This window comes from Bos indicus x Bos taurus, chromosome 28 (assembly GCF_003369695.1).
Source record: "Bos indicus x Bos taurus breed Angus x Brahman F1 hybrid chromosome 28, Bos_hybrid_MaternalHap_v2.0, whole genome shotgun sequence".
Classification (NCBI taxonomy): Eukaryota; Metazoa; Chordata; class Mammalia; order Artiodactyla; family Bovidae; genus Bos; species Bos indicus x Bos taurus.
The window spans coordinates 18,863,094-18,887,784 of NC_040103.1; the positions used below are offsets into that span (position 1 = coordinate 18,863,094).

At 46.2% G+C, this 24,691-nt stretch overlaps 3 protein-coding genes across 4 annotated transcripts in view; 2 read left to right on the forward strand and 1 right to left on the reverse strand.

The window, feature by feature from the left end:
- The window catches only part of LOC113885222 (talanin-like), a 150,057-nt gene extending 143,128 nt beyond the window's left edge, over positions 1 to 6,929 (forward strand). Inside the window, 1 exon segment of the mRNA XM_027530345.1 lies at positions 6,760 to 6,929. Coding sequence (XP_027386146.1) covers positions 6,760 to 6,929 — 170 coding nt within the window.
- Positions 6,930 to 7,024: 95 nt separating this feature from the next.
- On the forward strand, positions 7,025 to 11,556 carry ADO (2-aminoethanethiol dioxygenase). The gene has a single exon (XM_027530528.1). The coding sequence runs from the start codon at positions 7,553 to 7,555 to the stop codon at positions 8,363 to 8,365; it is 813 nt and encodes a 270-aa protein (XP_027386329.1). The 5' UTR covers positions 7,025 to 7,552; the 3' UTR covers positions 8,366 to 11,556.
- A 2,734-nt stretch (positions 11,557 to 14,290) lies between these two features.
- On the reverse strand, positions 14,291 to 20,952 carry EGR2 (early growth response 2). 2 transcript variants are annotated; one of them, XM_027530789.1, is made up of 3 exons: positions 20,742 to 20,952; positions 18,107 to 18,215; positions 14,291 to 16,787 (listed from the first exon to the last, which is right to left on the reverse strand). In XM_027530789.1, exons 1-3 carry the CDS (start codon positions 20,838 to 20,840, stop codon positions 15,538 to 15,540), a joined length of 1,458 nt encoding a protein of 485 aa, XP_027386590.1. In that variant the 5' UTR covers positions 20,841 to 20,952; the 3' UTR covers positions 14,291 to 15,537. The 2 variants fall into 2 exon arrangements, with proteins under 2 accessions (XP_027386590.1, XP_027386591.1); XM_027530790.1 differs by lacking the exon at positions 20,742 to 20,952 and adding an exon at positions 18,316 to 18,680.
- Between the last annotated feature and the right edge of the window lie 3,739 nt (positions 20,953 to 24,691).

Consider the following 24,691-nt stretch of genomic DNA (forward strand, 5'->3'; position numbering starts at 1 on the left):
AAAAGAAAAATAGGTTTTAGCAGCCCAAATTCATTGCTAATTGCTTGTGCATTCATTATAGGCTGACCAGGGCTAATTACCTAATTAAACTAAAGCTCTGCTGCCTCACAGGAATTTCTAGAGCTATGATGTTAGTTGTCAATTACCTCAGCAGGTCCTGTTGAAATGAGTAGTTAACTCAAGGCCTGTTTTGCTTTTCCCAATAGCAATACATGGCACTCTTGTTGCATAATTTATGCTTAGAATGAAAAAAAAGTTTTCCTTAAAAAATTCTTGAAGCTTAACAATAACAATAATGTTAAACAAGAGCTCATGCTCATTTTATTCAATAATTTATACTCAGGAAATTTCAAGATAATCTCCTTTAGAAAGACAACAGAGACACAAAGGAGAAATCAGATATCGCTATATACAAGTTACTGAAGGTTCTCTTCACGTGTTGTTTTTAAAAATACATTTTTAAATGTGTCTTTTGCAATGTTCTGCAGTATTTCACAGGATGAAATTATATTATTTAATTTCATATAATATTTTCAATTTATAGGTTTTTTTTAAGCTGGAAGAAAGGTAGTAAATCATCTAAATTATTCATTTTATAAATAAGGGAACTAAGGTTCCAAGAAGTGGAATGACTTACCCACAGTCACCCACTGGGTTGCTAGAACCAGAAGGAGAACTGGTATTCTGCGAGTCTATTTTCTTTCTTCCTTGATTCCTGCTTTCCATTTTCAAATAATGCTGTCATTTCTCAGGCTTTTTCTAAATGCTGTCCATCTAATTGGATAAGATTTTTGGTTTGTTTGCTTATTTTCAAAAGGCTTTGATTAGTAGCATTTTATTCCTCCAAAGCAACACATATAGATAGTGTCCCTATATAAAGTCAGTCAAATGTCCCAGGAGGTATTCTCAGGTTAACACTCGAGGGAGTACATTTTTTAAAAAAAACTTATTGTTTACCTTGCCCAACTGAAAAGATGATAAACTTATGGTAGATTTTATTAATCAGAGCTAATCCAAGCAGCTGAATTGCATCTGGATATTTTTTCCCTGTAGTATGTGATCCTAAATCAATGGATCATAAGTCATTAAGCAATAATGACTAATTGAGAAAGTCATTTCCCAGGAAAGCACAACTTCATTAGAAGAGTTTTTCCATCCTCACTCCCCTTGATTCTGGGCTATAGCATTTGTTCCCTACAAGAACACACAACTCTGGAGCGCTCCTCTGCCCCTTTCACAGTCATTTTTCAGGTAGGCATCAGCAATGAACATCCAGTTTAACTTCTTTTCTGCCAAGTTAAAGAGGATGATTTTCCCTTTCACTGCCTCTTGGAGATGAACATCAACTGTTTCACTACTTGCGATTCAAATCCATTAATTAAAATAAATATAAAGTTTAAAAAAATCTTTCTTTCAGCCAAGAGGAAAAGGACAGATGGGGAAGCGGAGGAGGTGGAGATAGCTGATGTCTTCTTAAAGGGAAAGAAAAACAAGCATGAAATTGGGGGGAAAATTAATTAAGAGAGGTAAAGGGTACTTAGGTTTAATTTACAGTTCAGAACTATTTTGGGTCTTACAATAATTGAACTACTTAAGGGAGAAGAGGAAAACCTTCCTAATATTAAATTGGTAAGGTGGCTGTCATCATCTTAAGTCACCTCCAAAAACAGGTGATACCTGACCTTTAGCAAGGGCTTCCCTGATAGCTCAGTTGATAAAGAATCTGCCTGCAATGCAGGAGACCGTGGTTTGATTCCCGAGTTGGGAAGATCCCCTGGAGAAGGGACAGGCTACCCACTCCATTATTTTTTAGCCTTTGGCAGTGCTTCAGACTGAACGTAGCAAAAACGTTCCATTATTGACTTCCAAAAGACACATCTGTTTTTTCCTTCCTCCTCAACCTCCCTCTGCATGCTCCCAATTTTGAATTTCTTTTTCCCTTGCCTCCCATTGCCTGAAGGCAAAGAAGAGAAAAAGAAATCAGTTTAAATCCTTCTCCATCCCAACCCTACATACATCAGTGTGTAGAATCATATGGTTAGAAAACAAAGTTACATCACACATCACACCCTCTACAATTTTTTAGTGCAATGTGAACACCTAAAGTGTGACCTGAACACTACAAATTCCTGGGCTCAGCATATTTAAATAAAGAGCCCATACACCAAAGTGATCTGATTTCAGATAACCACCCAACATTAAATCAGAGTAGAATGAAGCAGAGTTACTTTATAAGACCTTAGTGGAGATAGACAGAGATAAGAGAGTTATGCTGCTATAATTTTAGATAAATGAGATGAAAAAGAATACATATGCTTGCCATGCCGAGAACCAGTTCTTCTGCCTTCACAATGATTTATTTTTTCTTACAACTTAACATTCATTCATGATAATGGATGAAAAATATATGCTAAATTTCTTAAAAACTGAAAGCTATACTAGAAACCCCAAATACTTCAAATATAATTGAGTTCAAAAGTAGAAATTTTTATCAATTTATTTACCATGTTCTGTACTAAATTAAAAGACAGATATAGGAGTAAGCTGGCCAAGAACTACCGGGAAAAAAAGGAAATCTTCTTGCCCACTTTAAAAAAAAAAACCAAAAAACTAATATAAGCTAGGAACTCAAGAGCATTTGAGAATGTAAGTATCTTAGTACTCTTTTGACTGGGTCTGAGTGCGATAGAGAGATGGACAAAATTTCTGAAAAATGATTTGAGAAAAAGTCAGAAGGTGATCTATCTGTGAATTAAGTAAAATGAGTCCTCATAAAGAAGCGGGCCAGAGAAAGAAGGATGAAAGATTAAAATACTAGCTGAGTTCCCAAAATATGAAGCAATGGTATAACTAAGAAAGTAGAATTAAGATGCTGTACATGTGTGTGTGTGTGTCTGTCTGTCTGTGTCTGTGTGTCTGTATGCTGGGGGTTCTTCCAATTCTTCTTGCTTCATGATTAATTAAGCAACTGTTAAAAAAAAATCAGCTTTACTCATGCTTCTGTGTGATTCCTTCATTCCTAAATTTAATAGTTAGATGTGGGCTGGAAGTGAGATTTAAGCTTTATCAACCTTACCTACCACCACGTAGCTGTCAACTCATGGAAAAGAATATGTGGAGAGAATATACTTTAAGAAAGAGATTGCCAAAGCAACAGCTCATCTGCAAGCCCTGTCAGCTCCACCTCCAAAGTAGATTCCTAATCTTTACACTACTTTTCTTTTCTCTAGATTACTGCCTTCAATTGGGGTTTCTATACTGTTACATTCCACCCACCATCAATCTCTTTTTCAGAGAGTATAAAACAGATCAAGTAACTCTCCTACCCAATGCACTCTGAAAGCTTCTCACTACACTTTCAATAAAATCCAACTTACTACCATGGCCCTCAACTCCCTATAACCCCCTAAGAAGGGCCTATGAGGCTTGTGTAATAGGGTCCTTGCTTGCCTCCCCCACTTCATCTCTCCCCAGTGACTCTGAATGTCACCATATAGTCTAACCCCAGCAGCCTTCATTTGTTTCCAATTCACAAAGCTCATTTCCACCTGGTCAAAGTCACAGTCTCCAATACTCTGTTTAATATCCTTTAGGACTATTTTTCTTAGTCTTGGAATGCTCTGACAACCAGATTTTTCCAAGGCTGACTCCTTAATACTCAGGAGCAGCTCAAATGTTATCTTCTGGTCACTTCTGACAACCCAGTAATACACAGCGCACACACACATACACACCCAAACGTATCATACTGCCACCTTGTTTGTCTTCATAAACTCATCTGTCTGAAATTATGTTGCTCATTTATTTGTATTATGTAACAACCTCCATACCCAAGATACACACACACACACACTTAAAGGTAAATTCCTTTTAGAAAATTCAGATATTCCTTGTCAAATCCCCAAAGTCTAGAACAATGCTGGTACCCAATAAATACTCACTATTTATCAAATGATAGATTCCATCTATCCCAAATTTTTCCCAAATCTTGTTTCTGTCTTGTATTTCTAGCACTTGTTCACTATCACTTCTCTTTTGTCTGCTCTTTTCTGAATGTCTTTCGGTCTTCACATTTTTCTTCATTTATCTATACTGCAACACAAAGGAAAATAGAACAAGGAGCATAAAAAGAAGGATGTTAATGGTAATAGAAACTCAGTCAGCCTATGCTACTGACAGTGGGGCAGAAGGCCAAATAAAATGCTTCTTAAGGGCAGACGCATTTAGGATAGAGCCCATCCATTAGAGCAGTCCTTAAAGACAGTTTCAAAAAGGAATTATGACAAGTAGCCTGTTTGTGGCCTTCAAAAAAAGTACCGTATGCCTTAAGGACACTTAGCAGTTCTTAAAAACTTTAACGTGCAAAAGGTTCAGATGCAGATTTTGAGATGATCTGAGAATCTGTACATTCAATAAATACCTCCAGGTGATCCTGGTCTTAGGAAACTTTGAACTCTTTGGCCAAACAATAAACAGCAAGGACCTGAGGAATGGTATTACCAGGTAAATGGTTAACCAGTAAACATCATCTTTTTCTAAAGAAAAGTTTTTAAAAATTAGTTTATTTGGCTGCACTGGGTATTAGCTGCAGCATACAAACTCTCAGTTGTAGCATGTGGGATCTAGTGCCCTGAGCAGGGATCAAACTCAGATCCCCTGCATTGGGAGTGTGGAGTCTTAGCCACTGGGCCATCAGGGAAGCCTCAATAATCTTTTTTCAAATCTCTACCTTGAAGCTAATTCTCAAGACAAGCAAATTCCATTTTAATATTCGCTGAATATTACTTAAATTCATTGGTCTTTACCATTTTTAGCAACTTTCAAATTATAATAGCTACTACTATAAGAGTTATTATGCTCTAAATGCTATCATCAGCGTTTTACATATGTATCTTAATATTCTATTTTATAGATGAGCTTCAGCTAAATAAGTACAGACAACTACTATGAAGTAACAGATTTGGAAATCAAATACACCTGTATGTTACTAAAATCTGTGATCTACGGAGTCATGGGTTGTGTTGTACAAGTCACTTCAGTTGAGTTTGCTTCTTGGCAACCCTATGGACCACCGCCCATGAGGCTCCTCTGTCCATGGGATTCTCCAGGCAAGAATACTGGAGTGGGTTGCCATGCCCTCCTCCAGGGGATCTTCCCCACCCAGGGATCAAACCCAGGGATAGTGCCACCTGGGAAGCCCATGGAGTCTATACCTTCCACTAATTATACCTTAATAGAATTAAAATCAATAAATAAAATTTTTATTTTAGATTTTTAAATGGATAGAGGGCATTTTTCTCTTAAATATTCCTCACTTTAGAAAAAGACTGCATGGAATTTCATTACATGGTGAATTTTGACAGTATATTTAAGTACCTTAACAATGACAGGGACTCTGATGGCTCATGCAGTAGAGTCTCCCTGCAACTCAGGAGACACAGAAGCCACAGGTTTGATCCCTGGGTCAGGAAGATTCCCCTGGAGGAGGAAATGGCAACTCATTCTAGTATTCTTGCCTAGAAAATCCCATGGAAAGAGGAGCCTGATGGGCTACAGTACATGAGGTCTCAAAGAGTTGGACACAACTGAGCAGCCGCAGTGCATAGTGGTTTGTGTTCTTTCAAAGGACCACTGTACATGACCAGATATAAGTAACAATGACATGGCAACCCTGAAAACAAATAAATCTTAAAATTGCTTTTCTAAATCAATCACTATCTTCAATGAAAATCACTAAATATTAAGAACTGATTCACTATTTACAAATCAGTGGTTCTCAAATTGGGCTGTCAACTAAGAATCACTTAAGGAGCATCTTAAAAATAAAAACTCTGGGCTTCATAGCAGTTCTTCTGAATTGGGGTTTGACCCCCAAATCTTTACTTTTGAAAGCTTTGCAGGGTTTTCTGATGAGTAAGGAGAATTCAGAATGTCTGTTACTCTGATTCCAGATTCTACAAGTGACTATACTGAGGACATAAAAGGGTGAAGTCTGCTAAAGACAGACAACTTGTTAAGTAGCACAGTAGGCTGGAAAAACAATATCCTAATTCTGCGTTTAATGCTTTCAACACCAACTCAAACAGCTGCTTTTGATAAAACTGTACTTATTTCTGCCCTGCTGCTTAGGCCCTGGCAATAATTCACTATCGTCTTGCAACTTATTCTCTCATCTGCAAACTGGGAATAATAATAATGCCTATCTCTTAAGAGCTGGTATGAGGATTAGTATATTCATTACATAATGCTCCTAACACAACGCCTGGCATATACTGAGTGCTCATTAGATAGGTTACATAGCCCACTAAAAGAGCATGCCTTTTTTTAATTAGGGAGAATTTACTAAACCACTCCAATTACGAAATGAGTAAGAAACCCATGTTTAGCTTAGGAAATCCAAAAGGACTTTAAACTCGGGGTAAGGTTAAAATCAAGAACTTGCCTGATTCTCTCACAACAGTTTCTCATAGGATGCCATAGAATCATCTCGTGAACCAATCTCTGGACGAAGACCAGAACTCTGTATTTTTAAAATAACTCCCCTTCTATCCTAACCAGGTGTTTCTTATGCAAACTCAGGTTTGATAACAGTTAGTATACAGAATCAGTGACCAAATGTCCTCTGAAGCTCCAGCAAAAATATATATATATATACTACTGTGCTCTGTAACCAGAAGAGCAGCGTAATCAGACCCTGATGCAAACAACAGCTGGGGACGGCTGTGGGGAGTAACTGTGGTGACCCTCTCATCTCCTCAGAAACAGAAGATTACGAAAGCGCGGTCCAGCAGACAGTGCGGCCACAAGGAGCTAAAGTTAACTCAACAGCCTCCTTCCCAGGGCTAAGGCCACAGGAAAACGACCTTGGAGGGCGTATTAGGCCGGAGTGGCGCCAGGAGGTTAACGACCCTCCTGCCCGGTTCCGGTGACGGCCAGGAGTCTGCACTACACCACAAGCCAGACGACGGAAGTGCGTCACCCCAACATGCCGAGGAATGCCGGGAATTGTAGTTAATTGGCTGTTTCTCTTTTGCCCCAATTCGCCTTTCTTCTAAGAAGCAGACACCTCGGAACCGTAATGCAGGTCGATTTATGACCCACAAATCTAATCCTTCCCTTTTCCAGATGACAAAGGGAACTCTCTCAGAGCGCATGCGGAATACCGGACCACAAGTCCCAGCATGCTCTGCAGGGCGCCGGGAACGCCTGATCACCGTCGTAGGTGCGGGCCGCATGAATGGAGCTTCTGGCGTAAGGCAAAGCCCGCCACCGTCCGCGCAGCCGGTGCCTGCTCCCAGAGCGTGAGTGCGGGCTGTGGGCCGTGCGCGTGCGCGCCCAAAGGGGGCGCGAGGCAGGCACGCCCGGCCGTTGCCGGCGCGTGGCTGCTGAGGTTGGCGGCTGTAGTGCCGCGCGCCCGACTGACCGGTAGTTGCGGGGCCTCCAGCCTCGCTCCGGGCTGCGGGCAGCCGTGGCGGCCGCCGGCGACCGCAAGGGGCGGAGGAAAGCTGGGGGCGGAGGGGGGCGGCCTCGGCACGCAGAGGAACTGCAGGGCATGCCCCGAGACAACATGGCCTCCCTGATCCAACGGATCGCCCGCCAGGCGTGCCTCACCTTCCGGGGCAGCGGGGGCGGCCGCAGCTCTTCCGACCGCGGCGAGGCGCCAGGCCCGGAGGCGCCGATACCGCAGGGCTTCCCGGAGAACCTGAGCAAGCTGAAGAGCCTGCTGACCCAGGTCCGCGCGGAGGACCTGAACATCTCCCCGCGTAAGGCCACGGTGCAGCCGCTGCGGCCCAACCTGCCGCCCGTCACCTATATGCACATCTGCGAGACCGACGGATTCAGCCTCGGCGTGTTCCTGCTCAAGAGCGGCACCTCCATCCCGCTGCATGACCACCCGGGCATGCACGGCATCCTCAAGGTGCTCTACGGGACCGTGCGCATCAGCTGCATGGACAAGCTGGAGGTGGGCAGCGGGCAGCGGCCGCGGGCCCCGCCACCAGAGCAGCAGTTCGAGCCGCCTCTGCAGCCCCGGGAGCTGGACGCGGTACAGCCGGGCGTGCTGCGCTCCCGGGCAGAGTACACGGAGGCCAGCGGCCCGTGCTTCCTCACGCCGCACCGGGACAACCTGCACCAGATCGACGCTGTGGACGGGCCCGCCGCCTTTCTGGACATCCTGGCCCCGCCCTACGACCCCGACGACGGCCGGGACTGCCACTATTACCGAGTGCTGGAGCCTGTCAGGGCCAAGGAGGCCTCCGGCTCGGCCTGTGACCTGCCCCGAGAAGTGTGGCTCCTGGAGACCCCGCAGGCCGATGACTTCTGGTGCGAGGGGGAGCCTTATCCAGGTCCCAAGGTCTTCCCTTGAAGCCGCCGGCGCCCGAAAGCGGTGGGCCGAACACTTGCCCTACTCAGATCTAGGCTTGGCTGGCCGCGACCCCATCACAAGGGCTTTCTTCCTTCCCCCAGCCTGGGTGTTGGATCTACTGGAATGGGCAGTAGCCGCTTCCTCGGGAGTCTTGGGAAGCGCGGGCGACTGGATTGCAACCACCGGGCACTGTTTTGGGGGCGGAGTAGGCGGGGAAGCTAGGTTGTTTCCTGGCTCTGTCACTGCCACTGGGGTTTGGAGTGGGGGGAGGGGGAGGGGACAGGGGACTTATCTGAAGTGCTTCCATCTTAAAGCCATAATGAAAATTTTCTTTCCTCTGTTCCCATCCTATTCAAAATATACAAAGTGGTTTTCTCCGCCCTCCTCTGGGTAAATAGGGTTTGTTTTCCACTTGTGTCCTTATGTCCTTTTACTGCTTATTGTTATAGTTCTAACTTATTGACTTTGCATGACCTAGTGGTTTGAATAGTTTTTAGTTCAAGTCATTGGTAAAAACTAGGTTTAAAGAGCTGAGCTACTATTTAAAGTGAGCTGTCCGGCCTAATTAAGTTTTGGGAAAATTAAATCCATCTTTTCAGATTTGAGGGATTACACTCTTAACTATGCACGTAGAGGACAAGATTTCTTTTCTTTCCTCCCCTTGCCCAGTAACCATATCTCGGTTACGCTGGTGGCAAAAACTAAGCAATTCAAGCACCTGTATATCTCAGTGACAAATGATTACTTAGGGCTTCCCCCACTGAGTCTCCAGATCTAGAGTTGAGCAGATTTTTTTTCACCTTCAATGCAAAAACTGTATTATCCTGAAGTGACTTTTATGTCTTAGTGTACTTTAGGAAGTAATAAAGTAATTCTGTATTTTCTAACCAGAGCTGAATCAGTATGCTTCCAAACAACTGAATGTAAAACACTGGTAGCCAGCTGTTGAATTGTGTGTGCCCCTATTTACTTCCAGTATTTTCCTGCAAAAGTAGAGGAAAACGTTGATGACTGTTTCAGATTCTCTTAGGAGCTCTAATGTTCGAGGGGCTGGTGGTTCCAGCTGTGTTGCTGGTGGCAATGTTCTTAGGACAGCCCCCCTCAGTGCTTGCTTCATCTGGGGTGGGTTTTCTGCAGGAAGAGAGGCATGGATGACCAGGGCTAGATAACTGAGAATTAACTATACTGCTAGCCACTTTAGGGCACCCAAACTTGGGACAAAACACTTCCCACTCCGAACCTCTTGAACTGTTGTGCTCTCTGTGACTAGTTTTATCTTTGTCCTTTTAATAGGCGGAGCAGCTTTACCTTGTTTACAAATGTATTGACACCATTTGCTTCAGGCCAAGGAACACTCCTGTTTCCCCCCTTTTTACTATTTATAGGATTCCTTTTTTCACAAAACTTTTAATAAAAACAAACTGTAAAAATAAACACATTAAAATTTGCCCAGCTGTTGTCTAAGCCCTCTTGATTGACTTATCCAGGTAGTAATTGAGTTCTGTAATAAAGAGGGATTTGCTATTGGTGGAAAGTGATGACCCTGTAGGGAAGCAGTATGTGCCTTTGCCTCTTTGCACACTCAGTTACAGAGGCCCAGAGTGAAGGAAGCTTTGTTCCCAAACTTAGAATGGAAAAGCAAATTCTTAATGATTTTTCTTAAAAAAACAAAAAAGATGGTACTCAATATGATATGCCAACTGTGCTGTAAAACCTCACAGAGGCATAATGCATTTCTTCTAGGTTGCTAAGTTGTTTTATGACAGTGTCCCATTCTGGTGTGATTTATTATACCTTAGGGGGAGTTTGAAGCACTTCTTTATGCTGTTTTGTTTGAAATTAAGTTCTAGATATGCAAATGATGACTTCCTTTAAAACTGTTCACAAGGGTTTTTTTTTTTTCATAACAGTGATGAATGTGTATTATCAATTACATACCTACCTGTTTTGAATTATATTGTAGCAAAAAGTTGACCGACTTATAACAGTTGTTGATGATGGATGATGTTTAAGTTATAATACAACCTGGAGTACATTAAACTAACCTACAAAGATTCATTCTGGCAATAAGACAGTAATAAAGGAGGAATTGTTTTTCCAAATTTCATTATGAAAATTTTTAAAGTTTTCATGTACAAGCAAGTTGAAAAGACTAAGGTGCTTTTTAAAAGAGTAACTGAAATTATCGCAGGCCAAAACAGCAATATATATCTAATTTAGTTCAGTAAGAACAGTGGAACTTTGGGTTCACTAATAAATTCTGAGTAAATTAATGGTGAAAACAAAATTAACTTGTTATAGTGAGCCACTGAGGAAAGAATATCCTTAAAGACAAAATATGCAGAAAAGCCTTGCACCTTTCTGCATAAACTCTTAGATATGATCATGTGCTGCTGTTGTGTTTCCTTATATTCCTGTAATATGGGTAACAACTGTGGAAAAAAGTTGTCTTCTCCTACAGAGACTAATGAGCACAATGATACTAATCACTTAACTTTTCTGTTGAATAACAAATGCAATAACTGCCTCTCATGGATGAAAGTTTGTCTAATACTTTTAAAGCTTTTTAATTCTCTGGTTATATCAATTTAGAGTATTATATATCTACCTACTACTTTATGGGAATTGATTTTTTTTTTTATTAAGTCTGAATTGCATGGATGGAATTTACACTAACTGCTGTTTACCAGTGAAAATGATGAACTGTTTTTTAAAGTAATGTGTGTTGGTCAACAGAAGTGGGTTATCTGACCTTTCAACACTAACAGCCTTTAACTTTTCCCAAAACTGACACCTTTTATTCCTTCTGCATTGTCCCCTTGTAGGTGCATTAGTCTAGGCATCTCAGGGGGATTCTCGTCACTGATCTATTCCAAATAGTAGAATCTTGTGCTCTAGTTCTGCTCACCGAAGAAGCAATAGTGTGTCTTTAATTCAGGACTCTGCCCATTACTATTCAACTCTAACCTGAAGGCACGGCCACTCTTGTAATTCTCTTGTTCTGAATTCAGAACTTCACATCACACACAGAAGCTGACCATTGATTCTTACAGTACAATGAGTGTCAAAGAAGGAAATCATTTGTTAAGCCCCATATAATATGATAATGAATCTTCTGATCCAGGGATGTTTACATTTCTGGATTAAAATCTGTACTTATGGAAAATAAAGGCATTTTGAAATTGTTCAGAGGTAATCTTATTTGATTATTGCAAAATGGAGGAGAATGTTACTTGAGCTATGATGTCTATATTTGAATTACTATAAAAGGTTCACAGTCTGTATGGTAAGATTATGTTGTAAAAAACGGGGTCTTCTGGAGATTCTAAAGTCCAAGTAATAATATAAACTGAATAGTTTATTTCCCTGTTTGTAATCTTTGAAACAGCCTGATTGAAAACACATCTGAAATTATCTAACATGCTACCATACTATTTTGCTGCACCAAAAATACTGCTTTTATATTTAACCTAAGGAAAATAAGCTAGTGCAGAAAAAAGAAAAACAACTTTCATTCTTGGAGGAAAGAATCTATGGACTTAAATATTTTCTTGTCTTGGCTTTTTCTGTAAAACTTGTTTAACTACTTCGGATTGGCAGCATTGTAGGCACTTGTGGTGAGGGGATAGCGACCTTTCCTTCCCACCACCACCCCCAAAGTTGTATTAAACTGTTAAAATATCACTACAGCCATTTTTAATATATACCAAACAATTTGCCTTAGTTTCATTAGCAGTTAGGATATTGAAATTAAATAGCCTGGTTTACAAATAGTTGGAAACCTAACCTAAAATTAGTATACCTATTTTTAATGTGTACTGAACCATCTCAACTGCATTATAATCTTTAAGGAATTAGTCTCTGGACATTTATTTTTAATAAGAATTCTCAGTAACAGCTGAAACATCTGTATTATTTAATAAAGCATATTGACTAAAAGAGAGCAGACCTATTAGCTTTATATGCTTTATTTCTTGGGCGGAGTAAAAAAAATGAGACACCTGTGAAAAGTATCCCGAATGTTTCAAGCAGAGTAAAATACGATTAAAGATTGACCTAACATGTTGAAATCAAGGAGTAAAACCCAGACAGTTGGCTCTGAAAAAACACCAAGGTGTATTCCTTATGGTATGGCAATGCCAGGTCACCAAACCTACATCAAGGCAAAAGTGACTGTGTAATCAATTTAACTATCAAAATGTCTTTCATCTTATTAAAAAAAGACTTTAGTCTGTTGCTTTGTAAATGATTTGTTTACCTTGTCTTGATTGAAGGAGCTCTAAAATTAAAATTTGGCAAGACAATTATAAATCACATAAAACTTAGATGTATCTATTTATGGCTTCCCCGTTGGCTCAGGTTGTAAAGAATCTGCCTGCAACGTGGGAGACCTGGGTTCGATCCCTGGGTCAGAGAAGTCCCCTGGAATGGCATCCCACTCCAGTATTGTTGCCTTGAGAATCCCATGGACAGGAGCCTGGCAGGCTACAGTCTATGCAATGGCAAAGAGTCCGATCAGACTGAGCAACTAACATTTCATTTTCATTTAGGTTTATTTTTTAATGATGTTTTAGTAGGAGAGTATTATTAAAAAGTTATCAAAATGGCATTGTTGTATATACAAAACGTCTTTAACAAAATTGGCCAAGCAAGGATGATACTATGCCAACAAGCTAGGAAATAATGAATCTAATGAGATGACTCCAATCACTTAGAACGATCTGACACCGGATTTTAGGAAGTTCCATTTAGTAGTTATGAGAGGTATTGTGCATCTTTGAAATAAGAACAGGGAAGAAATAAGGGTTACTTATCCCCGCAAATCAGATTTCAAATTCTAGTGCTGGTAAGGGCCGAAAAAGAGTTTCCCTGAGTACCAGCCACTGTCTGCTGTTCTAAAATACAAGCCATCTATTATCAGCCATGTCTTAGTAACAGTGACAAAGGACAGACGACACAGTTTTCAGATGATGTATCTAGACACTCCAATGTGTTACACTTGTGTAAGGATCCAGAGGCAGTGAGTGAAGTTAAATATTCAGGTCCAGTTTTAGAGTAAAAAAGATAACAAAGACAATCTGTATTATAGATATTGTCGGGGGGAGGGGGTGTCAGTTAATTTGTATTTTAAAATCACTACAAAAGGCTTGTACTAAAATGACCCCTAGAGTATTGTTTTGCAAAGCATTATCCAACGAAGGGCCATATTTACCTATTTGATTCAGATTGTCTTGAGATTTTAAGGCTGGTGTACACCTGTACATCATCTAAAAAGCTGGGTATTTGTCTCTAGACCGGCCAGACCTATGGCAGAGAATGATCCTTCCAAATGGGTGTAATTGGGGAGACGTCTAGAGAGAAATGAGTCCTGGGGTAATTCCTTTGGTAACCATTAATGCTGTCATCAGCAGTGTCTGAGTGCATTTTTGATCAGAAGAGGCGATAGCGCTTTTCAAAAAGTTTTCTGTGGTCATGAGACTAATCCTGGAACCTGAAAGTCATTTCCAGCTTGACCACGCCACCACACTTTCCACAAAGCCACATCTCGTCTGAGTTCCAGGCTCTGGTCAGGGTTCTGAAAGCAGTTGCAAATGTGTAGTCTCCGAGTGGGCACTTGTTTGTAAGTATTTATTTTCCGGAGCCCACTCAGGAGCAGAGAGAAGCTATAGGCTGTTACAGAGGACGGAACAATGAGTCAAAACAACGCCTCCCCACTTTTACACTAATGCATGGGGGAAATCCCCGAATGCTAGCGAATGCTCGTGTTTGATTATGAATGGAGATTGCTTTGCGGCAAGAGAGCCGATGTGGAAAGACTAGCAAAGAAAACTTGGAGACCATGGCTTGGTCAAAGTACTAAAACCCACTGGGTACTGTTGAAGTCACACCCAATAAATCTTGCATAAATAATTTCTGCAGCAAAAATATTGTTGAAAAGTATTTATTTACACTATAGTCATAAACCATTCATTATCCGAACTTTAGTTAGTGGTTTTGTGTTAGAATAAATCATTTATATTTCCACAACTATTAAGAGCTAATAACCAAACAAGTCAGCTCCAGTAACATTATTTACATTCCTATCTGCAATTTGACTACAAAGGTAACACTTTTAAGTCACAAAACAGAGCATACAAAAATATACTTTCTAAAAAAAATTCCAAATATTAATAGGCAGAAATATACAGCCATACTAAACCCAGGGAGTGATTTTTTCTCCATAGTAAGGCAACCCATTTACATGCAGACCCTGTAACATTGTCTACATCACACAAGGCACCAGGGACACGTCCAACACAACTGCATGCATCCTAGCTTCAGAGAATATATGTACATCCCCCTTTAAATAAGTTAACCTCTGACTCGTTGCAAGAGATCATACATGTTTTACTTTTTCTTTTCCCAAAGGTTCAGAAATTGGAGAACAGTGCACATCAAAAATACACAAAATCTGAATGGATATACACTGAAAAAATAGTCTTTACGTTTCTCAAACCACTCAAAAAGAAGCAGGTATTGCTATGTCCCTCCCATCACATTGCACTTCTGTTCTCTAAGTTTATAATACATATTGCTTAAAGGGTTGAGATGACTAGATAAGCTTTGATTCACTTCTAGGGCAACAGAATGCAGCGTAAAGGCCATGCTTCGCCCACTGTACAGCATCCCCTGAATCAGTCCCAGGCCATTAAAGTGCACATCAGCTTTGCTTCTGCCTTTTTGCTGTCCCCATCTGAAGAGATCAGCATCTCCCAAACTACTGTAGAAAAAGTCTCAAATCAGTTCTGACATCCAGAGTCAAAAAACTAACCAGTCAAAATAAGAGAGGGGCACCAAACCTAGTCAAACAACCCTTTAAAGTAGGGTCAGGCCTCAGCCCTCTAGGCCAGAGGCCCCCCACCCAACTCCCTTCTGTGCCTCCCCATTAATTTGGGGTGACAGTCAACTCACCTAAGACAGACTAAGGTGGGCTAAGTTTTAGAAGCAGGCTAAGACCTGCTTCTAAGTGGAAAGGAGGGGGCGGGGTGGGGGCAGTGCTGGGCTCCTTCAAGGCCCTTTGCCCAATGAAATGAGGGAAGGGCAGGAATGGGTGGTAGTGTTTGTCGTGCAGCTCCAATGGACGAAGGGCCTCCGGGGCCTCAAAGGGCTGGTGTGTCAACGTGAGTCTCATCTCAGGGCGTCCGGGTCCGAGACGAACAAGGGCCGAGGGACCCTCCACCAATAGTGCTGCTGTTGCTGCTGCACAGGGTCCCCCCGGCCTGCGCGCCCCCGCTACAAGAGGCGCTGGAGGCGGCCGGCACCGCCGAGGACGGGGCGCTGCTCTTTCGCTCCTTCTGTCTCAGGTGGATCTTGGTGTGGCGCTTCCTCTCATCACTGCGGGCAAACTTGCGGCCACAGTAATCACAGGCAAAGGGCTTCTCGCCAGTGTGGGTGCGGATGTGGGTAGTGAGGTGGTCGCTGCGGCTGAAGTTGCGCATACAGATCCGACACTGGAAGGGCTTGTGCCCCGTGTGGATTCGGATGTGCCTGGTCAGCTCGTCCGAGCGGGAGAAGCGCCGGTCACAGCCTTCTGCTGGGCACGGGTAGGGCCTCTCGTGCACTGGGGTCTTGCTCGGCCTGTTGGGGTACTTTCGAGGCCTCAGAATGGGCCGCAGTGGCAGATGGTGTGGGTTGTAGGCGGCCGCGGCAGCCGCTGCCGAGCCAGTGCCAGGTAGCCGGGGTCCCTCGCTGCCTCCGCCTGCCCCTGGCCCTGTGGCCCCAGCACTGGGCCCTCCCAGGGTAAAGTTGCGGATGGTGGAGAGCGGAGTGAGTGGAGGGGGGACTCGCAGGGAGTCCAGGGGACAGGGAAAGGGCTTGCGGTCTGGGCCAGCTGTACCGTGTAGGTCTCTCTGGCACTGTGAGGGGAAAAATCCAGGATAGTCTGGGATCATGGGGAAGAGACTTGGGTCCGTGGCTGGCTTGGGGGACGGATAGGAAGGAGGTGGTGGGTAGGCCAGAGAGGAGGAGGTGGAGGTGGTGGCTGCTGATAGGAATGCAGAGGGGTCCTGGTATAGGTCTCCTCCACAGCCCGCATAAGGAGGAGGCGGCGGCGGAGTGTAGAGGTGGTCCAGGTCAGGCTGGGTCTGGGACATGGTGCACACACCCAAGGGTCCAGTGGCCAGTGGGTTGGGAGAGGCAGAGGTGATGCTGGAGGAGGCTGTGGTGGAAGCTGGGGAGGTGACCCCCTGCAGGATGCCTGCACTCACAATGTTGATGATACCTTCTGGGTAGCAGCCGGCACCAGGGTACTGGGGGTCAATGGAGAACTTGCCCATGTAAGTGAAGGTCTGGTTTCGGGGTGCTGAGCCCGGAGCAAAGCTGCTGGGATATGGAAGATCCAAGGACCTCTTCTCTCCAGTCATGTCAATGTTGATCATGCCATCTGGGGAGGGGAAAAGAAGAATGGAGGTGGAGCATTGAGAATGCAGCCAAGAATCCCTTCTCACCCTTCGGTCTCACATGAGTCCCACCCCAAGGACTCCAGCACTGTATAGCCGGGGCAGAATTCAACAGGTGGGGAAACTGTGGCCCAAAGACAGTAAGAAGAGGCTAGCCCAGATCCTACTGTGGAAGCCAGCCACAGTCTAGGATTCAAACTACCTCCAGGCAAACAGGATGAGCTACCCCCACCCCCACCCCTACCACATACGGCCATCTGTGGCTCCAGTCCCCAATGAAAACACCCAATAATAGCAGCAGCAGTATTAAAAATTCCCCATCTGCCTGGAAGTTCTCCCTCTCCTTTGCCTGAGGTCCCACAGCTAGGGCAGGCACTGCCCAGGAGACTGACCCCAGCCAGTGCAGCGAAGGTGTCAGCCTCAAAGGTGAGCCAAAGAAGGGGGTCAATGATTTCCCGGCTGCTCCACACCCCAGGTTCCTTCCTTCCCTCCCTCTCCCGCTGCTGGAGGGAATCAGGCTCTGCCATGGAAGGAGTCTAAATAGGTTTCCTTTCCCAATCTTTTCAGCCTAGTCCCACACCTGCGCGGCCTCGCCTCAGCGCAAAAGCAGTGGCAGGGCTTCGGGGAAGGTGCGCGGGCTTCGGGAGACCACTTGCCACCGCCAAGGAAACTCGCGGCGCCGGCTCCCTACGGGCCTCCCTCGGCAGCCACGGGGCCGCTTCCCGCCGTTGCCCGCCCCATCTCCTCCTCCCCGCCGGGCCAACCCCCTCAACTTCGCTGGCAGCGCGCAGGTGGGGGCGCTCCTTCAGACCGCAGGAGGAGCGCGCTCCGAGATTTTCCCCGGGTCTCCTCTACCGAGCAGGAAGCGGCGGACGCTTTCCTCGGGCATCTCCGCTGCTCCGCTCTCCAGACGCTCAGCTTTCCGCCAGAGCCCCGAACTTCCCCATCACTTTGCCCCTACCGCGGGACTGGGGAGGCTGGGGTGCCGCCGGCATTAAGGCTCGCATAAGCCCCGAAGCCTGGTGGGGCACCACGTCCTACTCTTATGCCTAATTCCGCCCGGGGCTGGGCGCGCCGCAGCGCACGCACGCCGGTTCGCTGGCAACCTGGTGCATCTGCCCGCGCGCCCAGCTCCAACGCCCGGGTCCCCGCTCCCGCTTTCCTCCTGCACCCACTTCTATCCTTCAAATCCAGTTCAATCAACACCTTCCACCTCTCCTCCAAGTCCCGCACACGCACGAAAACCCACCCACCACCTCCGAGCGGCGTGGGTCCCGGTTCGCGAAGGGGGCACGCGGCTTACCTCCGGCCACTCCGTTCATCTGGTCAAAGGGGCCTCCCAGTTCGGCATTGGGGAAAATGGTCACCGACGTGGGGGCGAGGTCCTCCACCGGGTAGATGTTGTCAGACAGCTGGTGCACAAAACCACTGAGAGTTACTGGGATTTTGTCTACGGCCTTGGCGGTCATCATTTGCTCCTCGCACAACCTGGAGACCCAACTCCCTCGCTACCTGGAGTGTCAGAGAAGCCGTTTTGGAGAGGGATTGGACTGAGCCTAGGTTGGTATCTCCTTGTGCCCTCCACACTTAAAAGCAACTACCCCCCTCAAAAAAAAAAAAAAAAAAAATCTAACAGATCTAAAACTAGCAAACAAGTTGCTGGTTTTTTAAGAAGAAAGATGGCTATTTGCCACTGACTCTCGCCTGGGTTCCGGCTGGGAAGCCAGGAGTCGCTGGTGTAGTGTTATTATAACAGTCAGTGTGTCCCCTCGCCGAGCTATTAATCAATTGCTGCTCTCTCGGTTAGACGGAAAGTGTTGCTCTAAGTATTTATGGGCAGGTCCTCAATGCCCGTGACGTCACTGCCCATATATGGACTGAGGAACAGGGCTGGGCCTGGTGGCTTTTGCCGTCACATGGCCTATTTGCATAGGGGCTCGGCTGCGCGGGCTCCAGCGGGCTCGCGACTCCCAGCTTGCAGCCCGCAGGGGTCTGGGGCAGGCGGCCCGAGCCGCAGCCCGGGTCCAGGGCTCAGAGCCTGCCAGGGAGGGGCCGCGCCAAAGGTCCGGCTTAGGCTACTGTGGGAGAGCGATCGGGTCCCGGCTGCTGCGCGGCCTCCGGGGCGGGGAGGAATTCCGGTTCTCCGGACTTTCCAAAAAAGGCGAAGATCCGGTGCCGGCAGCTCCGCCTCCCCAGCCCTTGTTTGGGAGCCATTCCGGAAAATTAAACTTCGGAAAGAAACCGAACGGAGCCGAGACACTACAGTCAAACCCCTACTCACTTTCTTGGCAGCTCAAAACCGCAAGCAAAAGGAGGCAGAAAAGAAAAAAAAAAAAAAAAAAGCTGCATGCATTCACGGAAGCTGACTGCTTTTTTCTGAATTACTTGGTGGAAAGAAGTGGCTGGTGATAAGAGTGAATGCGGTATTGCTTTTTTGGAAAGTCTGTTCTATTTATACAGGAGCGAAAACGGAACAGGTTTGGGGTTGTTTGTTTGTTTAAGTATTTTGGGCACCTTGGTGGGGGGGGGTAGACCCTTGGAGGAGCAGATAACTGCGGGGAGCTTCGAGAGAAATCCTCAGCCGGAGACACCCCTCTTCCTGTGCCCGCGCGCTCCCCGCCCCCCTTCAGCTGCTGCGCTTAGCGGGCGCCCTTCCCGGCGCGTCTGGGCGGTCGGCTGTGTGGGGGCGTCCAGATGGAGGTTTGGACACTCACCCTGCCCCGCCACACGCACACACACTCTTACACTCACACGCGCTCCACTTCCGCTACACACACTCCAGCCCCCGCCGCCTTCTTCACACACCCACTCGCACACCTTACGCTACACACCTCCCTGTTGACAGCGCGCCCGTGCATCCGCCTCTCCAACAGAGTGACTGGTCGGCAAGAGCGGGCGCCTGGGTTTGCTCGGCAGGGTGCTCTGCGAAAACACCCATCCTCGCCTTCACACTGCCTGGACCGACCGCCACCGCAGTCCCCCACCCCCAAAACCCTCCGGAGGGGCGCTCTGCCCGCATCCGAGCCCTACTCCAAAACACACACATTTAAGAGGAATATCCTTCCTTTCCCTGGCCAAGAGCCACCTCGGAGAGCCCAGAGAGGTCCAGAGTGATAGCAAACGGTGACGCTAACGCCAGTTTCAAGTCGCCATCACCGTACACACTTTACCTTTGAGAGTTCAAAACAAAACAAACAAACAAACAAAAAACTGGCCCCGACAAGAACCTTTATGCTTAGTTCTCAAAACAATTTTTAAACTTTTCAGAGGTCCAGACTCTGGTCGGCTGTTCTGACCTCTCCTATCTCCTGGCGCGCCCTAGCCCGCCTTGGGAGCGCTCCGAGCCTGGCCGGGGCCTCGTAGGAGGATGGTCTCAATTGCTCAAACCTGGAGAGCGGCCGCCTGCCACCTCTTTCCCGCCCCCAAAGCAGCCGAGGCCTGGGACCTTGCGCGGGACTGCCTCTAGGGCCCGGCCCTGCCCCAGCCCGCGGCCAGCCAGGACAGCCCCAGCCTCGTGGGGGCGCGGGCTACCGAGAGCCACGGCGCCACGCCGTGGAGGCAGCGCGGCGCTGCAGGCGGCTCTCCCGCCGCTCACCTGCCGCGGCGAACCCGCTCCCGCCCGGCCCCGCGCGCGCGGCGGTCAGGGCCCCGGGGCGGCGGTGAGCGGCCTCAGCTCCTCTTCTCGCGCTCCACTTCTCCCTCAGCCCGCCTCGAAATTGGCCGGCCATCTTCCTGACTTAAAACACCCAGAGAAATTTTGGGAAAGTTTGTTGCTGGCGCTGCGCGCACTTTTCCAATTGGAAATTAAAAATAAAAGGGGAAAGGAAGGAAGTCGCGGCAAGATTAGCACCCTTGGAAGTACCCCCACCCTCGACAAAAACGTGAAAAGTTCCCGTTTCTTTAAAAAAAAGAAGAATAAAAGAAAGCTGCACTCTTACCACGTGCGCCAGCCCGCTCCGCCTGCGCTCCGGCCAGTCCTGCGGCCCCCGCGCGGACCACCGGCAAGACGACGCCTCGGAGGGGAGCCCGACTCGCATCTCCAGCCCTGAGTCCGAAAGAGTTGGGGGGTGGGGGACCGAATTATGCAAATATGGGTCGTGGCAGCGGGGCTCGGGTTACGGCCCCCGCCGGCCTCCGAGGTGAGGCACCCACCGGCGGCAAGCGCGGGCGCCGCGACTGGTTGCGCTTCGCTCCTCTCCACGCACGTGGGCGGGCGGGCGGGCGGGCGAGTCACCGGGGCCGCCCCGCGGTGGGCGCCGCTGCCAACCCCGCGGGCGGCCACCGCGCGCCGCCCCGAGGGGGAGCTCCTGGACGTCCGAGTGCGAGTGCCGGGCGAACTGGGCGCAGAGGGCAGGACGCAGGCCGGGGGCTGCTCGGGAAGGGGTGAGCCGCGCAGTCTTCAGCGGCTACCCTTCCCAAAGGAGGAGGCTGAGTGGGGGTCAGATGGGGGATGGGACTCCAGCGAGGAGAGGCGGGCTTGCCCGGCCCGTCAGAGAAGCTCGTTAGAGTAAATGGGAGTGACCGACACTGGAATTATTCGCAGTTTTCCAACAACTCACACCTCCTTATGAGCTGCGCCACGTCAAGCCAGCCTTGCGCCGGGGGTTGGTTGGGGGCAGGGGCAAACAACAGCGGCAAGGAGGCTTTGCAGGCTCCGGGGAAAGGTGCCTGGGGCCAGTCCTGGGAGGCCTTTCCTGAACCTCCGCTGGAAACGGGTCAGTAGATTCTCTCTCTCACTCTCTCTCCCTCTCTCCCTCTGTCCTTCTCTTCCTCTGTCCTTCTCTTCCTCTCTCTCCCTCTGCCTCCCTCACCACCTTTTAAGAGTAATAATGGAATAAAGTCCAGGCACACTCATCTCAAGGCAGCCATCCTGAGGATGGGTAATAAATTCGGAAAGCTGAAGTAACTTGCCTAGGTAGCGCAGCTGATAAGTTGTGGTGTCCAAACTTGCAACCGGGTCTTCCGACTCTAAGTACAATGCTCTGGATGCTACATTATTCATATGGGAAAACCCAGTTCCAGAAAGAGAACGGCTCTTCGAGGACTGGGAGCCTGGTTCAGCCCATCAGGAAAGAAACAGGTCACTTTCGACAGCTTCATCTTCTTCCTTTGGCATTTCTGAGGAAAAGAGGAAAGCTGAAGTCAGGGATTTCAAGAACATGGGACAAGGTACTGTCATGGACATACCCCTCTCCCCAGATTGAAGGAAGAATTTGAGTTCTTGGGCTTTCCTAGGCCGTGTTATGAATGAAGTGACCAGGTTCCCTCAAAGCTAGCATACTAATAGGCCCTGTAATAAGAGAAGCCAATCCCACAGTATCCTTCCTGGAGTGAAGAAGAAGTGAGAGAGAGGGGGGGAAAAAAGAAAGGTAGAGACAAAATCCTAAAGGTGTTTACAGAGTAAGATATTGTGCCTAGGAAAGGAATAAGGGGGAAGGTGTCAGTTGAATACAGAGATGTACTGTGGTCTCTACTTTTAAGCAGTTGCGTTTATTCTGATCAAAAGCTGAACAAATAAATTCTTTTCTTTAAAATTGTCAAAAAGCTCAAGTAAATGGAATGCTCCAAGATGGATCAGTGTTATTATAAAGAGTAGCAAATTGATGCCAGGTTCTGATTTGCTTTGTCCTGATTCCAGACCCAGGGAGTACAAGAGGAAGGAAGCAGAGGCGCCCCTTAGGCCTGCCCTGTGATGGGGGTGAGGAGGACGGGAGGCACACAGGGTCCTGGCTGGCCCTCGAGGTCTACGCACTGAGTGGTTTTCAGCTTTTTTCCACAGTGTGGACTTGAGAATCACTCAATCAGCCATGAGGCATGTCACAAATAACTTGTTAACATTTGTATTTTGATTTATTAAGAAATATTTGTAAACATTTTTATAGGCTATCCCTATTGTCATGTCATTTTCACTCACTTCCATTCTAACACTGACACTGGAGTGAAACAGAATTGCCTTTAATTATGGACACACACAAGGGTGTGAATCCTGAACTCAAAAAGCATAGCTCTGTGAACCTCAGTGATGAACAGACTAATTGCCAACTCTGCCATCCAGCCAAGCCTTTCTTAAAGGTGCCCCTCTGTGCTGAGAAAACTGCTAAGTGCCTTCCTGCATTCAGCATCTCACTATGAATCTGGTAATCTCAGGGACTGTAAGCCAAACCGAGATTATGCCAAAGTTGTTGTGAAGCCTGAGAGAATCTTTGCTTCACACCAGTCCAACGTGTAGCCAAATTCATGTGTCATCGGTACAAACAATCTGGATGGGGAAGTAAGACCCCTATGATCCTGTTTTGTAGTAGCAACAGCACTGGCCTAAGCAGAGGTTCCTTTAAGGTGAACTTTAGACTGAAGCAACTTAGCACGCACGCATGTCGTTAAGTCAACAGGTATTTCTCTAGCATCTTCTATGTGTCAGGCGCTATGCCAAAGGCTACAGATCCCTAAAACTAAGCCTAGTTCCCAGCCCCTTGGAGCTTGCAGTCAATCACACAGATATACAATTGTAAACAATGACAATGTTTGACCCCAGTGAAGAAAAAAGGACAAAGGATCCAATTCAATCTAGGTCGGCTTCTCTAAGCAGAGATCTGAAGAATGTGTGAGGCTTAGGGGAAGGTCCGTGGATAGAGTATTTCAGGGAGAAAGAGTCAGTATGAAAAAGACCCAGACGTGCAGGGAAGCAAAGTGCATTTGTGGAATAAAGAAAGTTCAACGTGGGTGGAAACCTCCAGGCTGCCTTCCTTGCCTAGTGCACTGGAACGGAGGGTGGCCAATCCAGCCAGGCTCCTTGAAAGTCCCTACCCTTCTCCCACCCTTCAAAAGACTTTAACTTCTATGACTCTCCTTTTCCTCTGCCATTATCTTTTCCGGATAATGACAATGGCATTATACTTTTTACCTTTGAGGTTTTTTGTTTTTTTTTTTTACCACTCAGCTTCTGAAGCATGCCAACAAGATTTCATCAAGAAGAGAGAACATATACAGAAATTCTTATTGGCATCAGCATTCTGTTTCAGTGACAGTCTTAATGAAATAACGTTCCTTAGTTGTCTATTTCTCCATACTGAAATGACAGACAATGTGAATTTTGTCCCATTTAAAATGAATAGAGTGGAGAAGTGCAGTCTTTCTAGTAGAAACACATCATGTCAAATCTACAGATCACTTTACCATTGCTGGCAAAGAATAAAAGGTAAATCAGTGCATTATTTATCACCATTATGACAAGCTGCATATCAACCTAGGGTCCAGGTTAATAAGTGATAGTCTGTCAATCTGGTCATTAAGGCTCGAAGCAAAATTTCCATCCCAAGTCACACTTTTTTATGCCTTTAAGTTTAAAATCTTTCAGCTTATATATCTAATTGTACAAAAAATGAAGTTCACTATAGGAAATTCCTGGAATTTTTAAAGAGAAATTTATATTTAATCTTCATCTATAATTTCTGACTCACAGCTTCTAAAACCCTTCTAAAACCCTTGGAAGGGAAATTCCTGGATTTTTTTAAGCACATATAACTAGTCTGCTTACATTACCAGGTTACAGGAAGCAATTTTTGTTTTTCCAAATGATGCCAGATGTACTATGGAAGCTTTCTTTCTGCATTGAGAAAAGGACAGGGCAAATCAGTGCATCTAGTTGTCAGAGCAGTTTTCCAGTATTTAAATAAAAAAGAAGGGCTTCCCTGGTGGTCCAGTGGCTAAGACTCTGCACTGCTCCCAACGCAGGGAGCCAAGATTTGATCTGGCCAGGGAACTAGGTCTCACATGCTGCCGCTAAGAGTTCGCAGGCTGCAATGAAAGATTCTACATGCTGCAGTAAAGACCTGAAGCAACCAAATAAATTTATTAATTCCTAAAAGGAAAAAAAAAAGAGATAAGGCCC

Bases quoted from the DNA above. Each gene is read 5' to 3' on its own strand.
- EGR2 (XM_027530789.1), bottom strand. From the start codon at position 20,840: ATGCGAGTCGGGCTCCCCTCCGAGGCGTCGTCTTGCCGGTGGTCCGCG. The intron at 18,216-20,741 runs GTAAGAGTGCAG...TTTGTGCACCAG, and splicing joins GGAGCGGGCTGGCGCACGTG to CTGTCTGACAACATCTACCC. The intron at 16,788-18,106 runs GTAAGCCGCGTG...TCCCCTCCCCAG, and splicing joins GATGAACGGAGTGGCCGGAG to ATGGCATGATCAACATTGAC.
- ADO (XM_027530528.1), top strand. From the start codon at position 7,553: ATGCCCCGAGACAACATGGCCTCCCTGATCCAACGGATCGCCCGCCAG.